Source organism: Toxorhynchites rutilus, chromosome 2 (genome assembly GCF_029784135.1).
Source record: "Toxorhynchites rutilus septentrionalis strain SRP chromosome 2, ASM2978413v1, whole genome shotgun sequence".
In the NCBI taxonomy this organism is placed as follows: Eukaryota; Metazoa; Arthropoda; class Insecta; order Diptera; family Culicidae; genus Toxorhynchites; species Toxorhynchites rutilus.
In genome coordinates, this window is record NC_073745.1 from 5,691,802 (window position 1) to 5,714,543 (window position 22,742).

The 22,742-nt window shown below is 42.1% G+C and overlaps 2 protein-coding genes across 4 annotated transcripts in view; both read left to right on the forward strand.

The window, feature by feature from the left end:
• Nucleotides 1–19,539, forward strand: part of LOC129771229 (uncharacterized) — a 74,334-nt gene extending 54,795 nt beyond the window's left edge. For 2 of the 3 annotated variants that reach the window (XM_055774658.1, XM_055774656.1), the window contains exons 5-8: nt 2,246–3,487; nt 3,554–3,908; nt 3,974–4,641; nt 19,011–19,527. In XM_055774658.1, the coding sequence (XP_055630633.1) occupies nt 2,246–3,487; nt 3,554–3,908; nt 3,974–4,641; nt 19,011–19,175 (2,430 nt within the window). In that variant the 3' untranslated portion in view covers nt 19,176–19,527. Of the gene's footprint in view, nt 1–2,245; nt 3,488–3,553; nt 3,909–3,973; nt 4,642–19,010 lie in introns of all 3 variants that reach the window. The other variant, XM_055774655.1, reaches the window with a different exon arrangement.
• Nucleotides 19,540–19,612: 73 nt separating this feature from the next.
• On the forward strand, nt 19,613–20,332 carry LOC129771232 (MD-2-related lipid-recognition protein-like). Its single transcript, XM_055774665.1, has 3 exons — nt 19,613–19,772; nt 19,843–20,126; nt 20,193–20,332. The coding sequence occupies exons 1-3, from the start codon at nt 19,682–19,684 to the stop codon at nt 20,292–20,294; spliced, it is 477 nt and encodes a 158-aa protein (XP_055630640.1). The 5' UTR covers nt 19,613–19,681; the 3' UTR covers nt 20,295–20,332.
• Nucleotides 20,333–22,742: the final 2,410 nt, after the last annotated feature.

The window sequence follows — 22,742 nt, forward strand, 5'->3', positions numbered from 1 at the left end:
AAAAGGAAAAAAACATATAATCGATATGAGTTTGGGTTTGTTGAAAAGCCCCAAGTCGCTAGGTGCTAATACAGGTCGGACTCGATTATCCGGAATTTCAGACACGATTATCCGGTGTATTTTATTTTTAATTTTCGGAAATTTTGAACAGTTTGTGTAATAATTCCATATTGAATACCCAATATGGGTATCAAATGGAAGGGCTTGACTAGTAGAACACAATTATTTATGGAAAATGCAAATCCAAAATGGCCGCCACCACAAGATGGCACCATTTTTTTTTTTCACAACACCATCATTATGGGTATCAAATGAAAGGGCTTGACTAGTAGAACACAGTTATTTATGTAAAATGCTAATCCAAGACGGCGGCCACTACAAAATGGTGGATTATATATTTTCTCAGAACCCCATTAATATGGATATCAAATGAAAGAGCTTGACTAGTAGAACACAGTTATTTATAAAAAATGCAAATCCAAGATGGCGGATAACATATTTTCTCAGAACCCCATTAATATGGGTATCAAATGAAAGGGCTTGACGTCAGTTTTCTATTAATGTGGGACAACCCTACAAACATTCAAACATACATAAGAACAGGTCAAGCTGAACGAAACTATTTAAAAAGTAATTAGTTGTTTGAGGACGGCGGCCATCTTGGACGTGGATTTTTCATTATCTGCTATGTTCTACTAGTCGAGAACTTTATTTTCATACCCGTATTGATGAGGTTTTGAAAAAAATACATACGGCGTCACTTGGGGTGGCGGCCATTTTGGATTCGCATTTTTCATAACTTTTTCTACTAGTCAATTCCTTTCATTTGATATAAATATTGATGCGGTTCTGAAAATGTGTAATCCGCCATTTTGTAGCGGTCGCCATCCTTGATTTACATTTTTCATAAATAATTGTGTTCTACTGATCAAACCGTTTTTTTTTTTCGATTCCCATATTGATGGGGTTTTGGGAAAAGCCATATGATTGGAATTTTGAGAAATTATGTACATAAATCGCCATTTTGTAGCGGCCGCTATCTTGAATTTTCAAGATCATGGAATACGCAGTTTTATAATGACACCAGAGATAAAGATGTATTCCAAATTTCAGATCAAACGGTCAACAGTAAAGGAGTGAAATTACTGTTAATGTGGTACAGCGCTACAGACAAAGTTACAAAGTCCAAACATACAAACGGGTCAATCCAGATAAGACCATTTAATAAATAAGTGCTAATCATAATTATATTACGTTTACCGAGAGAAAACTCGTTTTTTATGACTCGATTATTCCAAGGATTCGGTTATCCGGAGTGAAAAAAAAAACAATACTCCGGATAATCGAGTCCGACATGTACTGTAAATCATGAAAAAGACAATTTTATTCATATGTTTTGAAACATTCGAATACCTGATTCGAACCAGGTGTGCTGAATTAGAGCATTCAAAAAAGTGGACAAATCATGATCATATTTTCGACTGGACAAACCAAACTTAGTTACCATATAGTCCAGTAAATCGTCTTATTGTGCACTCAACACTATTGTTCGGCCATTATTCAACTGACTAGTTTAAAAGCAGCTAATGATTGTTTTTCACAAAGCCTTGTTAATTTTGTGCAACTTAGACAGTTATTTTATACAGCCAAAAGCTTCCGAGATACAATATGGTACTTAGGTATTAACGCCACCGGAGTTGAAATTCAATAAAGAGCAATTTTATTTCTCGGACGGACACTCGGTTATCTTTTGTATTGTTGTTGCCTTGTTGTTTGCAGAGTTCTGTTATTTTTTTGGAGTTTCTAAAATGCTTCGGGCTGTGAGAAATTGTAATTGGTAGAATAATAAAAGCAGTGATGCAAGACTATGAGATCGAAGTGTCCTACTATGTATTGAAGCCAGTAGAAAACGAAAAATACATTTTAACATTTTAACGTAAAACGTGTGCTGTAGCGCACAAGTTTGAAACTTTGGAAGATTTCGCGTTTGCAGTGCTGTACTCATGGCCGTCAAAGTGTTAAATATATTTTCAATTGATTACAAACTTCCGTTCAAAAACTCGAAATTCTCAACTCTTCTCAATGCCAAAATCACCCGCCTCAAACGACTCGAATTGCCCAACCATGTCTCACTGGAATGATGCTCTATAGTCACTATCGTTATTAAATGCAATAAATATCAATTTCCTTTCTTGCTCAGACCACGTGTGCAAAACTCATGAGCATTTTCGTTTTCTCATTTCAGAATCAAGCCCAAATTGAGGTTATTCATTCTTCGATCACCGGAACGATCCCCCGTAACGCGGTCCGACTGCCGGAAGACATCACGGCCCTAGCCGAGCGCGAAGGCCTCTCGAGGGACAAGGAAACCGTAAAAAAATCCGTCTCAAAAAACTACCACAAACTCAAGGACCTCATATCGGGCAAGTTTAAAAAAGAAGCCCAAGAAGGTGCAGGAGACGAACTGAACAACGTCTCCTCGTTGCTTCAACAGCAACAGCATCATCAGCAACTTCATCACCACCAGCAGCAACAACCCGATAGTCTTGGATCAACGTATCTCATGATGGGAGCCACTCCGGGAAACAATCTGAATCACGCCCAATCCAACATTAATTTGTGGCACTCGAACGCGACGGGCGATTCTCCACTATACTATCACAAGAAATTTGCCGATCCGGCAGAAGGCTACAACGGAGAATCATTGGCCGGATTTCGCAACCTAAAAGCCATGTCGCAACCCCAGCTCAATACAGTCGCGGTGGAAAATACCAGAGGCACTCCGAATGTCGGGAATTTCCCCCAACAAATAGACGGAACGGATAGCGATGACGGTGGATTCCGCCAACACACCCATGCTAGAGTGAATATGCAAACTCCGGTGCAGCACCACAGCCGACAAATGCAACAAAACTATGTTCACAACTATCGCCACAATCACCCACAAGCGGGGCAACACGCAGCACAGGTCCCACCTCCAACCTACCAACAAACTCCCCAGTCAAGGCATAAAATACTGACGGAATATGCGGACAGTTCTACCTCGCAGCAACAGCAACAGCATCACTCCCATTCGCATGGCGGCCATTCAAGCATAAACATTGGCGAGCAAAGCTACAATGACCACGAGCAATTGGATAAAAATCAAAACATCAATGAATCCTCCAATGGTCCTCCGATAGCCCAAAAACCAAATGTTCAAAAGATGGCTCAGGCTATCAACGGAAACCAAAACAGTACCAACAACAACAACACCGTGGTTCAAATTGCTCCGGAATTATCGCATGTGGTACAAATGACTGCCGGTGAATCGAAGCAAATTGATTCCATTTCTAGTTCGGATTACGATCGGAACGGAAATCACAGCTCCAACGTTGATTCAGGTCGGGGAAGTGCCGCTTATTCCAGTGGACGAAAACCTCCGGTACAACAGTCGGTTGGGAATTTGATCGAAGCTCGGAATCGGAGCAAATCGGAATCGGAATGGGTGAGTTTGTGGTGGTTAGTTCAATGTTAGGTTCTTGAAGTTAATGTCTTCTTCTGTTAATCGTAGATCGATGGGGTAGATGCTGAATTACGTAACATCCTAGAGCCTGGAATGAAGAGCATGATGATTCGTCCGGAAAGTACCATGTCGGAGAGCGCTTCCTCGATGTCGCCACCATTGCCTCCGCTCACACCGGACGGGGGGCTATACAATGGAAACTCTACCCATAACAAATCCAACCCCAAGCACCATTCCAAACAAGAGTACGGAACGGATACCTACAATCGTGCGAGTAAAAATCCTCAGCCGATTGGGCCTTCCAAGGGGCAACCTTCAACCAACACAATCCAAAACTATATGCACAACCTGAAGTTGTCTTCCAGTAGTAAAAAACACGAACAGAACATGCTGAAGAAACATTGTAAGATTCCCACTTTCTATTGAATCTTAATTTGTACGTTTCTAAACATCCAATTTCAATTTTAGTGTTCGGTTTGGACACGGACGGAGCGTCGGTAACCAACACAACCCGCTCGTTGGATCTGGAATCCTTGCTAGGCGGGCCGTGGGACGCCAATCAGTCGATGAGTGAATCGGAAACCGACGGTGGTCTCCAGCAGATACGGAACCAGCTCGAAGGGCTGGAGTCGATGTACGGCGAGGTGCTGAAGATGTTGGGCAATCGCATGGCCAGCAACGAAATGTCCCAACGGATGAATCGCCGAAGGCGACACGGAAGTCTTTCCTCGCTGCCATCCAGCTCGGTCAGCGGTCGACCTATCCGGGATCGCAGGAGAACAGATGAGCGCCGGAAGGTGCGTGACATACGGGGAATCAACAAACGCTTCCAGCGACTTGAGTCGCACGTAGTCACTCTGGCCCGAAGTGTGGCCCATCTTTCGTCGGAGATGCGCTCGCAGCATGTGGTCTCGCAGGAGCTGGAGGAAATTCGGAATGATATGGCCCTGCTGAGGACCCAGTCGATGCACCACATTCCGCTGAATGCGAGCGGGGCAGCAGCGGCAGCCGGAGCCAATCACAGCTCGAAGGAACCCATGAATTTGACCAACCCGAGGAGGGTTAAGAAATTGACGAAATTTTTCGGCGAGGATCCTCCGCTGATGAAATTGTTCCTGAAGAAGTTGGGGTATGAGGTGAGTGAAATAGTTCTAAATATCATTGAAGAAAGTCGATGCTTCAGAAGAGCCTAATTTCAAAGGTCATGAAAACCATGGAAGACGTGAATAATGACATATAAATAACTAGACTCTATTGATTTATAATTTACGAAGACTGTTATCCAGACTGTATTAATTGGGGGCGATAGGGAGGATTGAGGTCTTTTTCAATGTAATCGATCCCATTGAAACATTTTCGACTATACTGGCAGCTTGCCAAACTAGGCCAAAACTTCACCCGCCTTAGTGAGCCTTAGTAATCGGAAGGAGACGCTTCTGTAGACATTTTCGAGTCCTTTGTCTTGTTTGTGACGAAAACCTTGGTTTTCTGTTCAAAGTTGCAAATCCCTTGCCAACACAAGAACTTCCTGACAAATTTATCAGCGAAAAGAAATTTAGATTTACTGGGGACATCTCATCCGGCAGTGGCCTTGTTGAATTTCAGGCCTAGGAGCTGTCCAAAATTCATTTTCACGTCATGTATCTTTCATACTTCTTCAAAACTTTGCAGTACAACTTTCAAGTGCGTCTTTTGACCACCAGATGTTCAACCTTCTAACCTTCTCGCATGCGGATTCTCCGGATGATACTTTGATTATAATTGTGTTTTTTGGCGATGTCATAGTCCGAGAGTCTCGGGTTTGCCTTAATTGTTCTCGATACCATCAACCTACGTCCTCCGATCTATCCGTACAACAGTTGTACGGTCACGGAAACGTTTCAGCACATCATACACGATCAATTTAGCCAATTTCAGCGATTTCGAGATTTTAGCACCTGACCACGCCGGATTTTTATTGTGGGTGTTCAAAAACTTTTTCAAAAAAAAGACGGGTGGGTAATGTCGGGGACATAACCGGAGTGACGTAGGACTATACAAAGGGGACAGCTTTTGTTAAATATATATTTTAAATATATTGTTTCATTTTCATCTCCTACGTGAATATCTACCTATCTACCTAAAAAATGGATTAGTTCACTGTTTACTCTTTATGAATATGTTGATGGTTCTGAAAAGAACCTTTGATGTTGTGTTTTTGTTTTCACTCGATATTCCCATCTTGTTCGGTTAAACCTTCCTGTTTAGCTATTACGTTTGCCACTCGCCACAGCTTTCACAGTTGGAAAATTTCTTCCCATCCAGCTTGTGACATGTTGTTTAGTAAATTACATTTAATGCGACGTGCCGGAGAAACACTTTGCCACTCACTGAAACTAATTGTTGCCTTGATGAGCGCCGAACCGAAGCTGCTCTGTTCTTGATGCGGGTTTTCTGATTGTCGTGAGTAGCTTTGCAAGCCAACTCGAGCACTCCGATGGCCGAAACTCTATAATCGCTGTTAGGTATACTGGTGCTCCGGCACCAATCCGTTCGGCCTAGTTACCCTTGCGGAGCAATCAGTGAATGCGACCAACAGGGAACTGGAGACCTGCACGGTTCGAGTGAGACTTTGCCTTTCCCTTAACTTGTCCTCCTTTGTTACGTCCACGATGCCGATGCCGTTATTTTTTTGGGGTCCGCGTGTTTTATACTCTAGCGGTACACACTCACAGGATAGAGACAAATCGGCAGACTCAGCCAGAGGGGCGAGTCCAACGAGACGAACGAATGAGCGTTAAAAGGGAGCGATGGCAAAAAAATACATTCATTACGATTCGTTCGCTCGTTGGATTCACATGCAGGCTAAAAAGGGTCCTTTTCAGGATCACAAAATTATCTTCAATGTAAAGAGTTTATTGTTTTGTTATCACTCGATATTCCCATCTTGTTCGGCTAAACCTTCCTGTTTAGCGATTTGTTGCCACTCGCCACAGCTTTCACAGTTGGAAAATTTCTTCCCATCCAGCTTTGTGACATGTTGTACAGTAAATTACATTCAATGCGACGTGCCGAAGCGCCACTCAGTGTCGCATTGGAGGCGATTTTAACCTGTAATTGAACATTTGCGATGACAGTGGTACAGTGTCGACTTTCAATGTGGGGTCATAATTTGGATCTCTATGTTTACAAAAATGTCCATCTAAATAAGTCGCATTACATGTCCGTCCAATTAGCTAAATGTCGAACTAATTGTAAATTACTGTACTTTCAATCTGGAAACAATTTAAGAATTGGTGAAAATTGAATAATCAGGAAAGTCCCCAACTATCAATTAGCTCAGAACAACTGCCAAATTCACATACTCATCAGATCCTGGCAAACAAATTATGAAAAAATCTATTTGTGTTTCATTATTATTTTGGATAATGTTTTAGAAAGCATTGAACTGTATTTCCTAAACTCTTTTTTGGAAGGTTTAATGGCCCTGAAAAGCGCATTGTTTTATTGAATAGTTCCAATTTAGAAAACTTAGTACTCGTGGTTTTGAAAAAAAACCATTTCGAACGCCCTCGATGCCGCCTTGTTCTGGATATGCCACCAAAGCAGTTTGTATAAAGAACAAACATTTTTCTTCTGCTACCTGATGCCGTTTTGCGATTGCGTTTGCTACTCGCCACTCGCTGCAACTGCCTGTTGTCTTGATGTCCACCGAACCGAATGTGTTCTGTTCCGAATGCGGGTTTTCTTATCGTCGCGAGCAGCTTTGCCAGCTAACTCGATCACTTCGGCGGCCGAAACGCCGACTAGGTGGACTGGTGCACTGGTACTAACGCGCTCGGCCTAGCTACCCTTGCGGGGAACTCCAGATCAACACGGTTCGAGCGGGATTTTGCCTTTCCCTTCACTTTTCCTCCTTTGCCATATCCAACCATGGCTGCTTGTGTTGGTTTGTTGATATGTTGTGATGCGAACCGATGTGGTGTACGGTTTGAATGAGAATGATCGTTACGGCAGCGGAGCGGGGATTTTTAAGCTGACTGGCTGGCTCGAGAATTACGCATGTGTGAGACTGCGACCAATGTTTCGTTCATTTTTTTTTCTTTTTCCTTTCCAATCGTGCTTCATTCTATTTCGCTGCTGCTCTGGTTGCCCGTTTTGGTCGGTACGATTTGAGGAGCACAAAATGGACCAATCAAAAATGGGCACATGGTGCATTTGGACAATGCTTGATATTTCACAATTATTCAATTATTTATCTCAAGAAAAATGAAATGGTATTCGTTATGATAGATGCGTAGATATATTTCCTATCAATTGATGCAAAAACCTTTGCGATCTATTGAGAAATGCTCGAATTATAAGCGTTCCAAATCTTGCATTTTTTCCTACTTGTTCAGTGCCTAGATTTCCATTTCACCCCCTATATCTTCCGGTTAGACGTAGTCCTACGTCAACAAAACGAATCAACGTGAAATTTTTGAAGATATAGATTTTCCAAACAATTAGCTTAAACAAATTGAAAAACTAGAAACAACTGTAAATGCAACTGAGAATGAGAATGAGAATGAGAAAGAGACTGGGATTTAGAGTGAGGTTGATAATGAAGCATGGAACATGAGCTTGAAAAGGATACAATGGGTGAGGCAGCATGCGACTAGAAATAAGGATGAGTATGCCAAAATAAATAAGAAATGGACATCTGACGACGAAATAAAAAGAAATTAGAATTTTGATGAAACAAAGAAATAGACATGAAAATGAAACAGAATAAAAATGAAAGATTGAGAGAGCGAGAGAACGAAATAACAAAATGAAAATAAGAAAATCATAAAAAAATTAAATGAAAAAAATAAGAAAATAACAAAAAAAAATTCTTCTCAAATGGGGATCAACATAGGGTAGGAGCCTGCCTGTTGGTCTCAAATGTTCCTATCTCACGCCTCCACGAAGATCATATGACGACATTTTTAGATCGGGCGTGAACTGGAAACACACACCTGGTCTTGGCTCCGAGAACGGGTGTCGAAAGTGGCTAAGTGAGGGGGTGCGAGCGAGTCAGAGCGCTATATCTCTCCCGGGGAAGGCCTCCCGGGTCATGGAGGCCTTGCCAACCCGCTGTCTCCCGGGCAAAGGAGATACACCCAATAACATGGAGCTACGATCACGAAGATTAATTAGAATGCGATCACCCGAGGAGGGTCCCCGAACTGGAGCTGGTCCTGGAACGGGCGTAAGAGCGAGCGGCCAGCGGCTGGAGGGCGATGTGCAAGAGCGGGCCACCAGCCGGGTTCAACCCGAAGAGCTACCGCCACACGGAAACAGCAGCCATCGACATCACCCAAGAAACGCTGCGCCTACGAGACGTGTTGCGACTGCCAGACGACAGTCGTCCACACTTGTGGGTACCACTAGGCGCCGGATCATGTGGACACACGAAATGAATGAATTCGTGATCCGCGCCTATTACATCTGCACTGCTTTGGAGACGGACATGAGCGGTCGCCCTCGAATACTAACAATGTTCGAGGAAGCGTATCCAGAGTTCGTCGGGAGGCTTGATCAGAACGCGATGAACGCGAGGCGTAGAGCGATAGTACGCAACAACATGCTCTCCCAAACGCAAATCGACGAGATCAAGCAGCAGGTGCAGAGAGAAATAAGCTCCAGGAACAACAGAGCAAGCGATGTGTCGAGACGAAGTTCAGTACGGCTGAGCAATTCATTCGCGAGTGGGGCACGCGAATCAGCACCAGTGGAGGCCACAGTACTACAACCCCCTGAGCCGGAAGACCCACAGCCAGATCAACAACTACTACGCGATCTGGTCTTCCACTACGACGAGGCGATCTCACAGTTCCGCGACACAGACCCATTGTCGCGCCCCAGGATCCCGAAGTTGCAGCATTCCCGCAGGCTGACAAGTGCAGTAAAGCTCATGAACGAGCACGTTCTTCCGCTGCACTTGGTTGATGCTGAGAACATGGAGGAGCTGCAACTGAAAGTTTACTGTGCTGCTGTGGCGACCGCCAAAAGTTTAGGATACCGTATTAGGCCAAGAGGCGGACTGCTCCAACATCTCCGTGAAAGGCGTGAGCCTCCATGGCGAAGGAGATTGGAGCAACGGATCCTAAACAAGCGCGCCGCAATTGGAAGACTGATGGCGTACAAAAGAGGCAACAGATCGGCGAAATTATGTCGCCAAGTTGCTGTGATCGTGCGGCCTACTGAACTTCGCCAGCTGGGAGCTCACCAGCTGACGGAAAAACTCGACACACTGGTACAGCAATTGAGCGTCCTAACTAAACGGCTGAAACGTTACTCTGACTCTGCAAAGCGCCAGGAACAAAATCGGATGTTCAGAGATAACGAAAAAGCGTTCTACGACCACATTAGCGACGAGAAGCCCGACTACCGCGAAGGTTTGCCAGATATTAGCGATGTGACGAACTTCTGGGCTGGTATTTGGGAGACCCCAGTACAACATCGCGACGGGCAAATGTGGTTAAGACGGGAGGAGGAGAGTTGTGGTGAAATTGGAGAGATGCCAGCTATCATCGTCGAAGAGAACGATGTCCGCGAAGCCTCGCGGTACCTGAGGAACTGGGCAGCACCGGGCCCCGATGGTGTTCAGAACTTCTGGCACAAGAAGCTGACCGTCGCACATCAAAAGATAGCTGAGTGCTTCAACAAGGTGCTACGTGACCCACACAACCTCCCTGAATTCGCCACCCGTGGCGTCACATTCCTCCTCCCGAAAGACAGCAACACATTGAACCCATCAAAGTACAGGCCGATAACGTGCCTATCGAGTCTGTACAAGATATTAAGCAGCATCATAACCGCCAAAGTTTCTGCCCACTGCGAACAACACCATATCATCGCAGAAGAGCAGAAAGGATGCAGGAAAAATACGCATGGCTGCAAAGACCAGGCCATCATCGACGCAGCCATAGTCGGCCAGGCGGTATATAACCAGCGGAACCTAAGTATGGCCTACATCGATTACAGGAAGGCTTATGACTCCATACCTCACTCGTTTCTCGTCCGGGTATTGGAGCTATACAAGATTGATCCCGTCGTCGTTAGGTTCCTGCAGCATGCGATGAGGCAGTGGAGCACGTCTCTGCACCTCAGTGATGGGGAAAATGTGTTGCAGTCTAGAACGCTGCAGATAAAGAGGGGGATATTCCAAGGCGACTCTTTCAGCCCGCTTTGGTTTTGTCTGGCACTGAACCCCCTCAGTAGGACGCTCAATAGAAACGGTCATGGCTATAAAATAAGGTATGGCGACGGCGCCCACGAAGAAGTGACCCATACCTTCTACATGGATGATCTCAAGGTCTACGCTGATTCACGTCAGCGTCTAGGTGTAGCTATCCGGGTTGTCGAAGACATAAGCAGGGACATCTGCATGGAGTTCGGCCTCGACAAGTGCCGCTGTGTCCATCTGCTGAAAGGGCAGCTTACCGAATCCGGAGGTTACGAGGTCTATGACGGCGAGTTCATAAGAGACATGGTTCGTGGCGAATCCTATAAATATCTTGGATTCCGACAGCTCACCGGGATTCGCCACTCCGACATCAAGACGGAGCTGCGAGACAAGTTCTTGAGTCGAGTGAACTGTGTCCTGAGGACTTTCCTCAACGCGGGGAACAAGGTACGCGCGATCAACACATTCGCGGTTCCCCTACTGACCTTCAGTTTTGGTGTAGTCAAATGGAGCAAAACTAACCTAGAGGACCTTGAGAGGAGGATGAGGAAAGCATTCAAAGAGGCCGGAATGCACCATCCTCAATCGGCACTGGAGAGAGTTTCACTGCCACGCAAAGAAGGGGGACTTGGAATAGTCGACATATCTGCACTGTGTGTTGCCCAGGTACGACAACTGCGCGAGTACTTCGCAGAACGCGCCAACCAAAACGCGCTATACCGGGCTGTCTGCGCCGCCGACAGAGGATACAGCGCTCTGCACTTGGCGCAAGCGGAGTACCAACTCAACTGCAATCTGCAGACAGTGGAGGAGAAGATTGCAGCTTGGAAGCAGAAGGCAGTGCATGGTGCCCACCCCCATCAACTGGACCGGCCACACGTCGACAAGGCCGCATCTAATCTGTGGCTAACGCGTGGTGAACTCTCTTCAGTAGTAGAAGCCGACATGATAGCCATCCAGGACAGGATAATGCCGACGAGAAACTGCAGGCGGTACGTCTGGCATCAAGACGTTGATGACATTTGCCGGATGTGCCATCAACCAGGTGAAAACATAGAGCACATTATGGGAGGCTGTCCCGTTTTGGCCAACGCAGCCTACACCGAGCGCCACAACAACGTGGCCCGTATTGTTCATCGACAACTGGCGCTCCAATGTGCTCTACTGGAAGACAACGTACCAAACTACCGGTACCTGCCTGCACCTGTCCTGGAAAATGACCGTTTCAAGCTGTACTGGGATCGCACTGTTCTGACCGACCTCTCGATCCACCACAACCGCCCAGATATAATGGTTTACGACAAGAGCGACCGCAAAGTCACCATCATCGATGTCGCTATTCCACTGAACCAGAATCTGGAGGAGACCCACGGTCGCAAAATCTGCAAGTACCGACCATTGGCCGTGGAGCTCAAGGAACTGTGGGGGCTAAGGGAGGTCCCAAGAATTGTTCCAGTCGTTCTCTCTGGAACTGGAATTGTCCCGAAGACACTTCTGGAAGCGCTAAAGGTGTTGAACATGGAGAAGGAATTGGCCGGCATCCAAAAGTCGGTCATCCTTAGCACCTGCGCGATTGTCCGACAATTTCTCGGTCAGGACTGAAACAGCACGAGCATGCAGATACGTGCATTCCGCAGAGCCTAGTCCCCCTTTGGCATTCAGAAGCCCGGGGGCAGGTGAAAATTCTGGCTAGGTTCGCCTAGTTAAGAAGTGAGATAAGTCTGCCAAAAAAAAAAATTAGAAAAGAAGGAAATAACTTGGCGCAAGCGGAGTACCAACTCAACTGCAATCTGCAGACAGTGGAGGAGAAGATTGCAGCTTGGAAGCAGAAGGCAGTGCATGGTGCCCACCCCCATCAACTGGACCGGCCACACGTCGACAAGGCCGCATCTAATCTGTGGCTAACGCGTTCAGTAGTAGAAGCCGACATGATAGCCATCCAGGACAGGATAATGCCGACGAGAAACTGCAGGCGGTACGTCTGGCATCAAGACGTTGATGACATTTGCCGGATGTGCCATCAACCAGGTGAAAACATAGAGCACATTATGGGAGGCTGTCCCGTTTTGGCCAACGCAGCCAACACCGAGCGCCACAACAACGTGGCCCGTATTGTTCATCGACAACTGGCGCTCCAATGTGCTCTACTGGAAGACAACGTACCAAACTACCGGTACCTGCCTGCACCTGTCCTGGAAAATGACCGTTTCAAGCTGTACTGGGATCGCACTGTTCTGACCGACCTCTCGATCCACCACAACCGCCCAGATATAATGGTTTACGACAAGAGCGACCGCAAAGTCACCATCATCGATGTCGCTATTCCACTGAACCAGAATCTGGAGGAGACCCACGGTCGCAAAATCTGCAAGTACCGACCATTGGCCGTGGAGCTCAAGGAACTGTGGGGGCTAAGGGAGGTCCCAAGAATTGTTCCAGTCGTTCTCTCTGGAACTGGAATTATCCCGAAGACACTTCTGGAAGCGCTAAAGGTGTTGAATATGGAGAAGGAATTGGCCGGCATCCAAAAGTCGGTCATCCTTAGCACCTGCGCGATTGTCCGACAATTTCTCGGTCAGGACTGAAACAGCACGAGCATGCAGATACGTGCATTCCGCAGAGCCTAGTCCCCCTTTGGCATTCAGAAGCCCGGGGGCAGGTGAAAATTCTGGCTAGGTTCGCCTAGTTAAGAAGTGAGATAAGTCTGCCAAAAAAAAAGGAAATAACAAAATTTAAAAAAATCAAAATAGGAAAATAAAAAATATAGAAAACAGGGAAAAGAGAAAAATCAAAAAATGAGAAAATGAATGAGTGAGAAATAAAAAAATTCATTTATCATTTTATCATTTTATCATTTTATCATTTTATCATTTTATCATTTTATCATTTTATCATTTTATCATTTTACATTTTATCATTTTATCATTTTATCATTTTATGATTTTATCATTTTATCATTTTATCATTTTATCATTTTATCATTTTATCATTTTATCATTTTACATTTTATCATTTTATCATTTTATCATTTTATCATTTTATCATTTTATCATTTTATCATTTTATCATTCTATCATTTTGAAAATAAGGATATTCATTAATGGTAAATTAAAAACTAAAAAAGGGAAACTAGAAAATGAAACGAACAGAAAATTAGATTTTTTTGAATTTCATCATTATCCTTTATCCCATTTATTATTTTATGTTAAATGAGAAAATGAGAACATAAAAAATGAAAACAATAAGAATAAAGACAAAATGAAAAAATGGAAAAATGAATAAATAAGGAAAAGAGAAATTAAGGAAATAAAGAATTTTTCATTCCTTTATTTCCTTAAAAGAAAAAAAGGAAAATGTGAAAATAAGAGAATGAGAATGAAAGTAAAAATAAGAACGATAACGAGATTACGGAAGAGTTTGAGAATAAAATTGCGACCTTGTTCCAAAAAACTAGAATAAGTACAAGAATACAAGAATAAAACTGAATATGAGCCATAAGGACAGATGAAATCATAATTGACAGCTATGAATTACTGAAGGCATTTTTTTTAAGATTATAATTGAAGACTTTCTTAAAATGATATTGCAGCAAAATTTTAAAAAGATACGAGTCCGGTGTCAAATAACGAATTGTAAATTGCGGTTAGACAGCTTTAATTTGATTGATTGAAACAATCAAACTTGTCATACATTTTTGAGAGGAAATGTTTAAAAACGCCCAACAAAACACAAACTTTGAAGTTTTTTGCTTTTAAAATGTTATAATTCCACTAATTTAAATATTTTACAAGCATAGCCAGTTCCAAATTTTCTCATCTCACAAATGGAAGCAAGATAATTATTCCAAGTAGCGCAATTTTCAAATTTGAGCCAGTCTAAAGCAAACAAAGCTCAAAACGAGGACAAATCCAAGATTACTTTTTTTCATCAAAAAAAAATTCTTCTTTCATATTCATATTGTGTATATAAAACAATGAAAATAATTTGTTTCGATTCGATTATATTTCCAATTTATACTTTATATAGTGAAACATAAATATTATATATAATCGGATCCACCCCACCCTGTATTGAGTGTTGAGTATTGGGTATTGAAAAATGAATTGAGAATTCTATGAAAACTTAGGATGAGAGCGGTCTTTGAAAAGAGACGAGGTATGATAATAATAGTAAGACTGAATATTCGAATAGAATAGACCTGAAAATCGGGTTTGGAATGAGATTGAGGTCGAGAATCAGATTGAAATAAACATTGAGATGTAAGTAAAAATCCTAAGTACTGAAAATGAAATAAAAATGATATAAGAACACTTCACTGAAAATGAGAACGAGAGAAAGTATACAAAATGAAATTATTTCATTAGAATAAAATAAAAGAATTGATTCAAAAGTGAAGAAGGAAACTAAAAGTATGTCCAGAGAGCGGTTGAGAATAAAACTGAAATCGGTTTAAATTGACAGTGATATATGAAGATTGAAAATATCTCATTATTTATCTGATTATATCTGATACTGATATCAGTTTCAATCTAAGTATTTTAGTTAGTGTCAGTATTACCCCTAGTCTCATTATTGATCACATTTTCATTCTCATTACCTTCAAATTCAATCTGTATGAACGTGAAAAAATCTAATGTTAAAATTCATGATGATATAGATAATTAAACCGAAAATGAGACACAATTTGAGAAAGAAAAATGATTGAAAAATTAAAACCATGGAAAGATTTAGACTGAAATTGAGAGTGAGCTTGATAATAAAATTAAAAATGTGATTAGGAATGAGAGTTCGATTAAAACCGAGAAGTACACGCGTATTATTTGGCATAAAACTCTCAACTGTTTCGAGGAGGACATCAACGGATATTTACCCTCTAATGCATCCAGTGAGCAAGAGACAAATCTAGTAGATCCAATCTTGTCGTGTGGTTTGGTTCAGGTGAACTCATATGTCAACTCTAACAACAGACTTCTGGATTTAGCCTTCACGAGTTCTCCTGATATAACTGAGGTATTCGAACCACCACTTACACTGTTGCCCATCGACACACATCACCCACCGTTCATTCTGTTGGTGGACATACAGAGTTCGGTCACATACCACCAACTTCACTCTGCTACGGATGAATTCGACTTGGACTACAGACGTAGCAATTTCGACTCGCTGAATGCCGCGTTTTCGTCCATCGACTGGCAACATTTTCTGAATAGACAGTCTGTTAACGAAAACGTCCTCATATTCTACGACAAACTGATCGAAATAATCCGCTCAAATGTTCCGCGCCGTCGTCGTAATTCAAGCAACGTTAGTAAAAAACCTTGGTGGACAACTGAGCTTCGCAACTTGCGTAACCGACTGAGGAAAGCACGCAAACGATTTTTTGCTCACAGGTCTGATGTGAATAGAGAGTGGTTACGTGGAATCGAGTCATCGTACAATGAATTAAACATCTCCACCTACCAACAATACTTATCAAGAGTGGAATCAAACTTGAAACAAAACCCATCGATGTTCTGGAGGTACGTTAAAGGACAAAAAGCTAACAACCACGTGCCAACCAATGTCACATATAATGACTACACAGCCAGCACAGCTAACGAAGCTGCCAATCTTTTTTCTAACTTTTTCCAAAGTGTGTATTGTTCAACTTCACCTGTACCTCGCCCGGGATGTTTCAATAACGTGCCAACCCATAATATTCACCTTCCGATCTTCGGATTTTCCAACGATGAAGTACTTGGTGCATTGGTCAAATTGGATGCTTCGAAAGGAGCCGGAGTGGATGCTCTGCCACCTTTGTTAGTAAAAAACTGCGCTGTATCTTTGGTCGTTCCTTTGACGATGATATTTAACAGTTCAATAGAACAGAGATGCTTTCCAAGTTTATGGAAAACAGCTTCAATGATTCCTGTCCACAAATCTGGCAGTTTATACAATGTTGTCAATTACAGGGGAATTTCGATTCTCAGTTGTTTGGGAAAAGTTTTGGAATCTCTAATGCACAACGTCATGCTTAATGCAGTAAAGCCGATTATCTCTGACTATCAGCACGGATTCATACCACATCGTTCAACTGTTAACAACCTAATGTGCTACTCCAACATACTATTCCATGAAATCGAACGGCGTAATCAAGTTGATTCCGTTTATATCGACTTCTCGAAAGCCTTCGACACTGTACCGCACTCCTATGCAGTCGAAAAATTGCAACACATAGGCCTCCCGACGTGGATTACGGAATGGCTAATGTCATATTTAACAGATCGGAAGGCATTCGTACAGCTGAATTCGTCGCGATCCAGTACATTCAACATACCATCTGGTGTACCACAGGGAAGTGTGCTGGGTCCATTGATATTTGTCCTATTCATCAACGACTTATGCTTTCGTATATCCTCCGTTAAGCTACTATTTGCTGACGACCTTAAAATCTTTCGAGTCATCGCATCTCCATTAGACTGCATATTATTGCAAACCGACATTGACGTTGTTCTGAGCTGGTGCAGAGAGAATGGTATGAGTGTGAACATAAATAAGTGCAAAACGATCACCTTTAGCCGCAGTCGATCTTTAGTCTCACACCAATATCTGATCAACAATACTCCATTGGAACGCGTACCGTCCATTCGCGACTTGGGAGTTATAATGGACTCTAAACTTCGTTCTCATGAGCACGTTTCTATCAGTATTGCCAAAGCTTTTTCCGCACTTGGTTTTATTCGCCGTAATGCTGCTCAGCTAACCGATGTATATGCACTGAAATCGCTTTTTTGCGCATTAGTGCGTAGCATTATAGAATACGCTGTTCCGGTTTGGGCACCTTACCACACGTATCAGATAATCCGCATTGAACGCATCCAGAAGGTGTTTATACGTTTCGCACTTCGAAACCTGCCTTGGAATGATCCACTAAATCTTCCTGACTACCAAGATCGTTGCCGCTTGATTAATCTCGAGCTCCTGTCGGTACGACGACTAAGGCTGCAACAGCTGTTCATATTCGACGTCCTGACGAACAACATTGACTGTCCCGATATACTACGTGAAATTCCACTTATTGTACCCCCTCGCCAGCTGCGACACTCCGCTCTAATCGCCATTCCTAGGCACAGGACTAATTACGGATACAACAGTTCTCTATGCTCATGTCTCAAAGCTTTCAATGCCATCTGTGATAAATTTGATTTCAATATAACCAGACAATGTTTCATCTGTAGACTTAAAAATTTTGTATAGGTTAGGATTAGTCTGTACGGTACCACCGAAGACCGAATACAACTAAATAAAAAAAAAAAAAAAACAAGTACTAACAAAACAGACGCAAGTAATACCACTGACTGAGTTCCACAAATTTACGAGAATGTTCTACTCGTTCATCAATTGACTTATGTTGAATCGATCAACTATCTGTTGGATTATGGCTAATTGATTGTTTCTTTCGTGTTTGAAAATGGGCTATCACCATCTGAGATCACCTACTGCGTTTGTATGAAGTAAAATGTATCATTTGGAGGTGAATACGATGATTCATAAATCAACATAGCTCTGCTAATTGCATAAATATAAGAGAGATCGTCATGAAACTTGTTACGAGTAATAGACAAACAAAATGGAGAAAGGTATGACTGAGAATATGGCCATCATCTAATTACATCACGTATTGAGTTTGTATAGAGTTGAATCTAATCTATCGTACAAAGGGGGCTACGATGAAAGTTTTGATACTCTCTACGAATTCATCACCTTGTAACCTTACTTTTCACGACTCAAACTATAAAAATCCAATCACAAGTACAGAGGCAGTCTTGCTCAAAAAGGAGTAAAATTCACAAATATCAAACCTTGCCCAAACGGTTGTAATACCGATATTTTTGATCGAAATCAAAATGACTGCACAAATAAAAAAATTCTTGATAGATTTCCCCTGCAACGATACATCGTCCCTTATAAGGTTTACAGACATTGAAATCATCCTGATAAGCCTCCTCTGGAATACTCTGTACAATTTTGATTATATGATCTTTCATTTAGTCAAGAAATTTGTCACGGATCACTATCGCTGCTTCGCAGGTTACAAAACAGACAAAAATGTTTTGAAACCGAACAACATGTTTACGAAGTAATTCACTGTGATTTGAAATACGTTTATCGATTCCTAGTAAATACATTCCTAGCAATTCTTTCACTATAATTTCTACCATTAATGTGTTCAAACATTCCGCTCTACCCGTGTTGATTACAAAGCATCATTATCATTTCAATTGCGCAAACATCATCGTGATAATTACAATAACACTGCATTGACCCTTCCAGAAGTACGCCCCAATCTTCGAGAGCGAACGCGTCGGAATGATCGAACTGCCGTACCTAGGAGAGGAGAGACTGCAAAAGATGGGAATTCCCCTGGGACCCCGGTTGCGAATTCTACAGGAAGCCCAAATATCGCTGTGCCGTGATACCACCCTGTGTATAGTGTGAGGTAAAGACAACCAGAGACACCGCTTCTGCCCTACCCCGTGATCCCATCTGAGTGTGCGACAAAATGAGCCAAAGAAACACCACTAAAATGATGTGTACACTGAATGTAACAAAAAAAATACAGTGCTTATTCTTAAAGTTATTACCCGTGACGATAAAATTATTCTCAATTAGAAATAGTATCAGTTGCATTGATTACGTTGTATTTTATAACCATTATGTGTATTAAGCGACACGCCAGACTACTCATTAAGTATTCCTCGTTCCGGCGTCAACGAACTAACTGAAGCGTACGTTCGAAGCCTGTCAAATACACAACTTTTAATCATAATACACAAATTAATCGGTAATCAAATGTACATTTTAATCGGAAAGAACACCAGCACAAAGCAACCATTGCTAGGCGATAACGCCATCAAGTCGTTTTTGCCTTTTCAAGCCGAATCCTGTGATCAGTCTTTTTTCATTCTTCGATCGGAACGCATTGGAAACCCAGCCTCCGAACCATGCATCAGTTTACGAATATACTGCTGATTGTCAGCTTGATGACGATTGCCCTTGCGGAAGTGGTTAAGTTTCAGGATTGCAAGGAAAACGGTGAGTTCCATTGTTAGCAATTAGTGCTTCGTATCAAATGATGATGACGGAGGTGTCTTTCCACTCACAGTGAAATGTACGGTCCACGAGGTTCGCATTGATCCGTGCCCGGAAGTGGCAAAGAACAAACCCTGTCGATTGGTTCGGCACAGCAATGTGACGGTCTCGTTTGACTACACGCCACAGTTCGGGGCACAAGAGGCCACTTCGAAGGCATTCTGGTCGCAGAACTTGATGGATTTGCCGTTCGCCGGTATGGACACGGAAGCCTGCAAGCATACCAGCTGTCCGGTTGTCGAGGGTCAAAGGCAGAGCTACTCGTACAATCTCAACGTTTTAAAATCATTTCCACCCGTGAGTATTTCGAGGTTTTGAATATAAAATGGAAGATGTGTTGAATGCGATTCTCAATAATTACAGCGAGCTTACGACGTCAAATGGAAACTGATGAATGAAGCCAATGAGATGTGCTGTTTTATTACTCAGATCGAGATCACAAAAACTAAATCGGGAAAACATTGATCGTATGTCATTAATAAATGGTAATTTGATAAGACGAAGCAGATGCATTTTCGTTACTATGCCGAATCTGTTCATTAAATGTCAAACACTATAAAATATAAAATACGTCTGATACTGATAATTGAATAACAGTGTTTTGTGTTGTATAGGAGAGATAAGAAGCTTCAATTTGTTCTCGTTGCTTTTCTCTATGAAGAGTCAATTGATTCCCATCTGCACAGTAGGGGAACCGCGGGTAAGACGGACAGTGGGGGTATGATGGACAGGTGGTTGATTTGTATAGTTGCATTATGAATTTCAAATTTTTGTTGATGGGAACTCCTTCTACATGCTATTCTAGAATATTTAAACCATCCTATGACAATGAATACTGATCAAAAGTGAAACAGGGAAACAAAAACCGAAAATCAAACATGATTCCGCGTGTGGATGTAATTTTTGCGGCTTCGATATTAACCCATTACTGCCCAGGTGTACATGAACTTGATCCAAATGGCATGAAACTTTGTAGTCCATCTAGGTTTGTCCCGAAACGGGTGGAAAACGCAATATTTTGGTTTGGAGTTCTTTGGAAATTGAGATATCTGACGTATGAAATTTCATACGTTGAGCCGATACAGTATCAAAAATGGAAATCATTTGAATATCGAACAAAACGGTTTTATTTCATAAAATTCAACTTCAACAACCATTTTCATGGTTTATTAGCACTTTTGTGTACTGCTGTTCTAAGCGTAATTGTCCCACGGTTCGTAGGGATTGCATATAACATAGTACCGTTATGCGTAGAACGACAGTGTATCGGATTTAGTATTTCTGAGCATGGTACCGGAAAAAGCACTCCGAAGGGTGCAAACCCACATCACACTTCAAGCAAATATACGTCGACCTTCGTTGGGTACCAGTTGGATTCGTATTAATGAAATGATTTATTCCGTCGAACCTAACTTCCGATGACTTCGAGTGTTTAGGCTTGATCTGCATGAACTCGATCCTTGCTGAATTTATGTCACTCATCCGAATTTAGGGACATTTTTTCCCAGTCTGGCTCTCCGCTTCTTGCTGCTGCCCGAGGAGCATTCTTGTGATTGGCCTCGTTCAATGTTGCTCTCGACATTCACTTGTTTGACAAAACCGGAAGGGCCGTCCTCCGAGTCACTATCTCCAGCATCCACATCGCTGTCTCCAACGCTTGGGGGCATGATGACAAAGTCAATATCATTTGTTGACACTAGGTTTTCGAAAGCGTCCTCGTCCAAATCAATCAGATAATTGTACAGCTCCTCCGGATTATCGGGAAGCTAATATATCCTATCGAGAAAAAAATATACCGTAGTTGCACAGCGTATGAAATTTCATGCGCTCAAAAGTAAACATAGATTTTTTTTACGGTTTCTTAATTTTCTTCGGATTTTTTTGCTAGATATCATTTTTTACTCTCGTCTAGTAGTGTTGTGTCACAGATTTGAGCAATTTAGTATCCTTTAAGAGGTAAAACTTTGGTAAATTTATGTTTATTTTTGCGACTCCATTAAACTCAAACTTTGCAAGCTTCAATACACAACAAAACAATAAAAATGACAGACAAAATGACACTGACACAAAAAAAAACACTCTTAAATTGTCATGTGGTATCATTTAAAATGCGCTTAACACTTTAGTTTCATCAAGAACAGTTTTTCAAAAACGGGCACATTGTGTACTAAATTATACGCTGGGCACTAGTGGGTTAAGAAAAGTGACATACGATATTTCTCCTGTATATTTCGACATTTTTAGGATAACAATTATTAGCAAAATAATGAAACTACAATTTTTAACACGCAAAATAGCACTGTAGTTTGGAATGGTTACTGTTAGCTTGCTTGGATACTCAGAAAGTCATTAATTGTATTAATTGTAATCATTCACTATTCATTCACAAATACAACAAAGTATATAAAACAATAGCAAAAATGTGTAATGCAATGGTTTTGTATCACAACCACAAATACAAATCTTTCTGATATTATACTAGCTGACCCGCCAAACTTCGCCGGGTCAGCTAGAATAATATTAGAAAGATTTGTATGCGCGTGATAAAATGTGACAAAATCCATTTCCACTTTCGAACGAAGATCAATTTCGTTACTGCAAGCATCAAATGGACTAGCAACGGTTGTCAATATGTAATTGTAGAACACATGCGAATTGAATTCTTCGAATTTTCCCATTTTCCTTCAGAGTTTTCCGAAAATTTTCAATTATCATTTTTGGTTGGAATATGTTTGGTTAAAATATGTGCATTATTATGCTACCCCCTCTTTTTTCCAGAGGAGGAAGAGGTGCCATACCATCATAGAAACATTACTCGTACCCAAAAACCCTCACATCCCAAATTCCGTTCCATTTACTTGATTAGTTCTCGAGTTATGCAGAAATTTGTGTTCCATTTCTATGGCGGCCCCC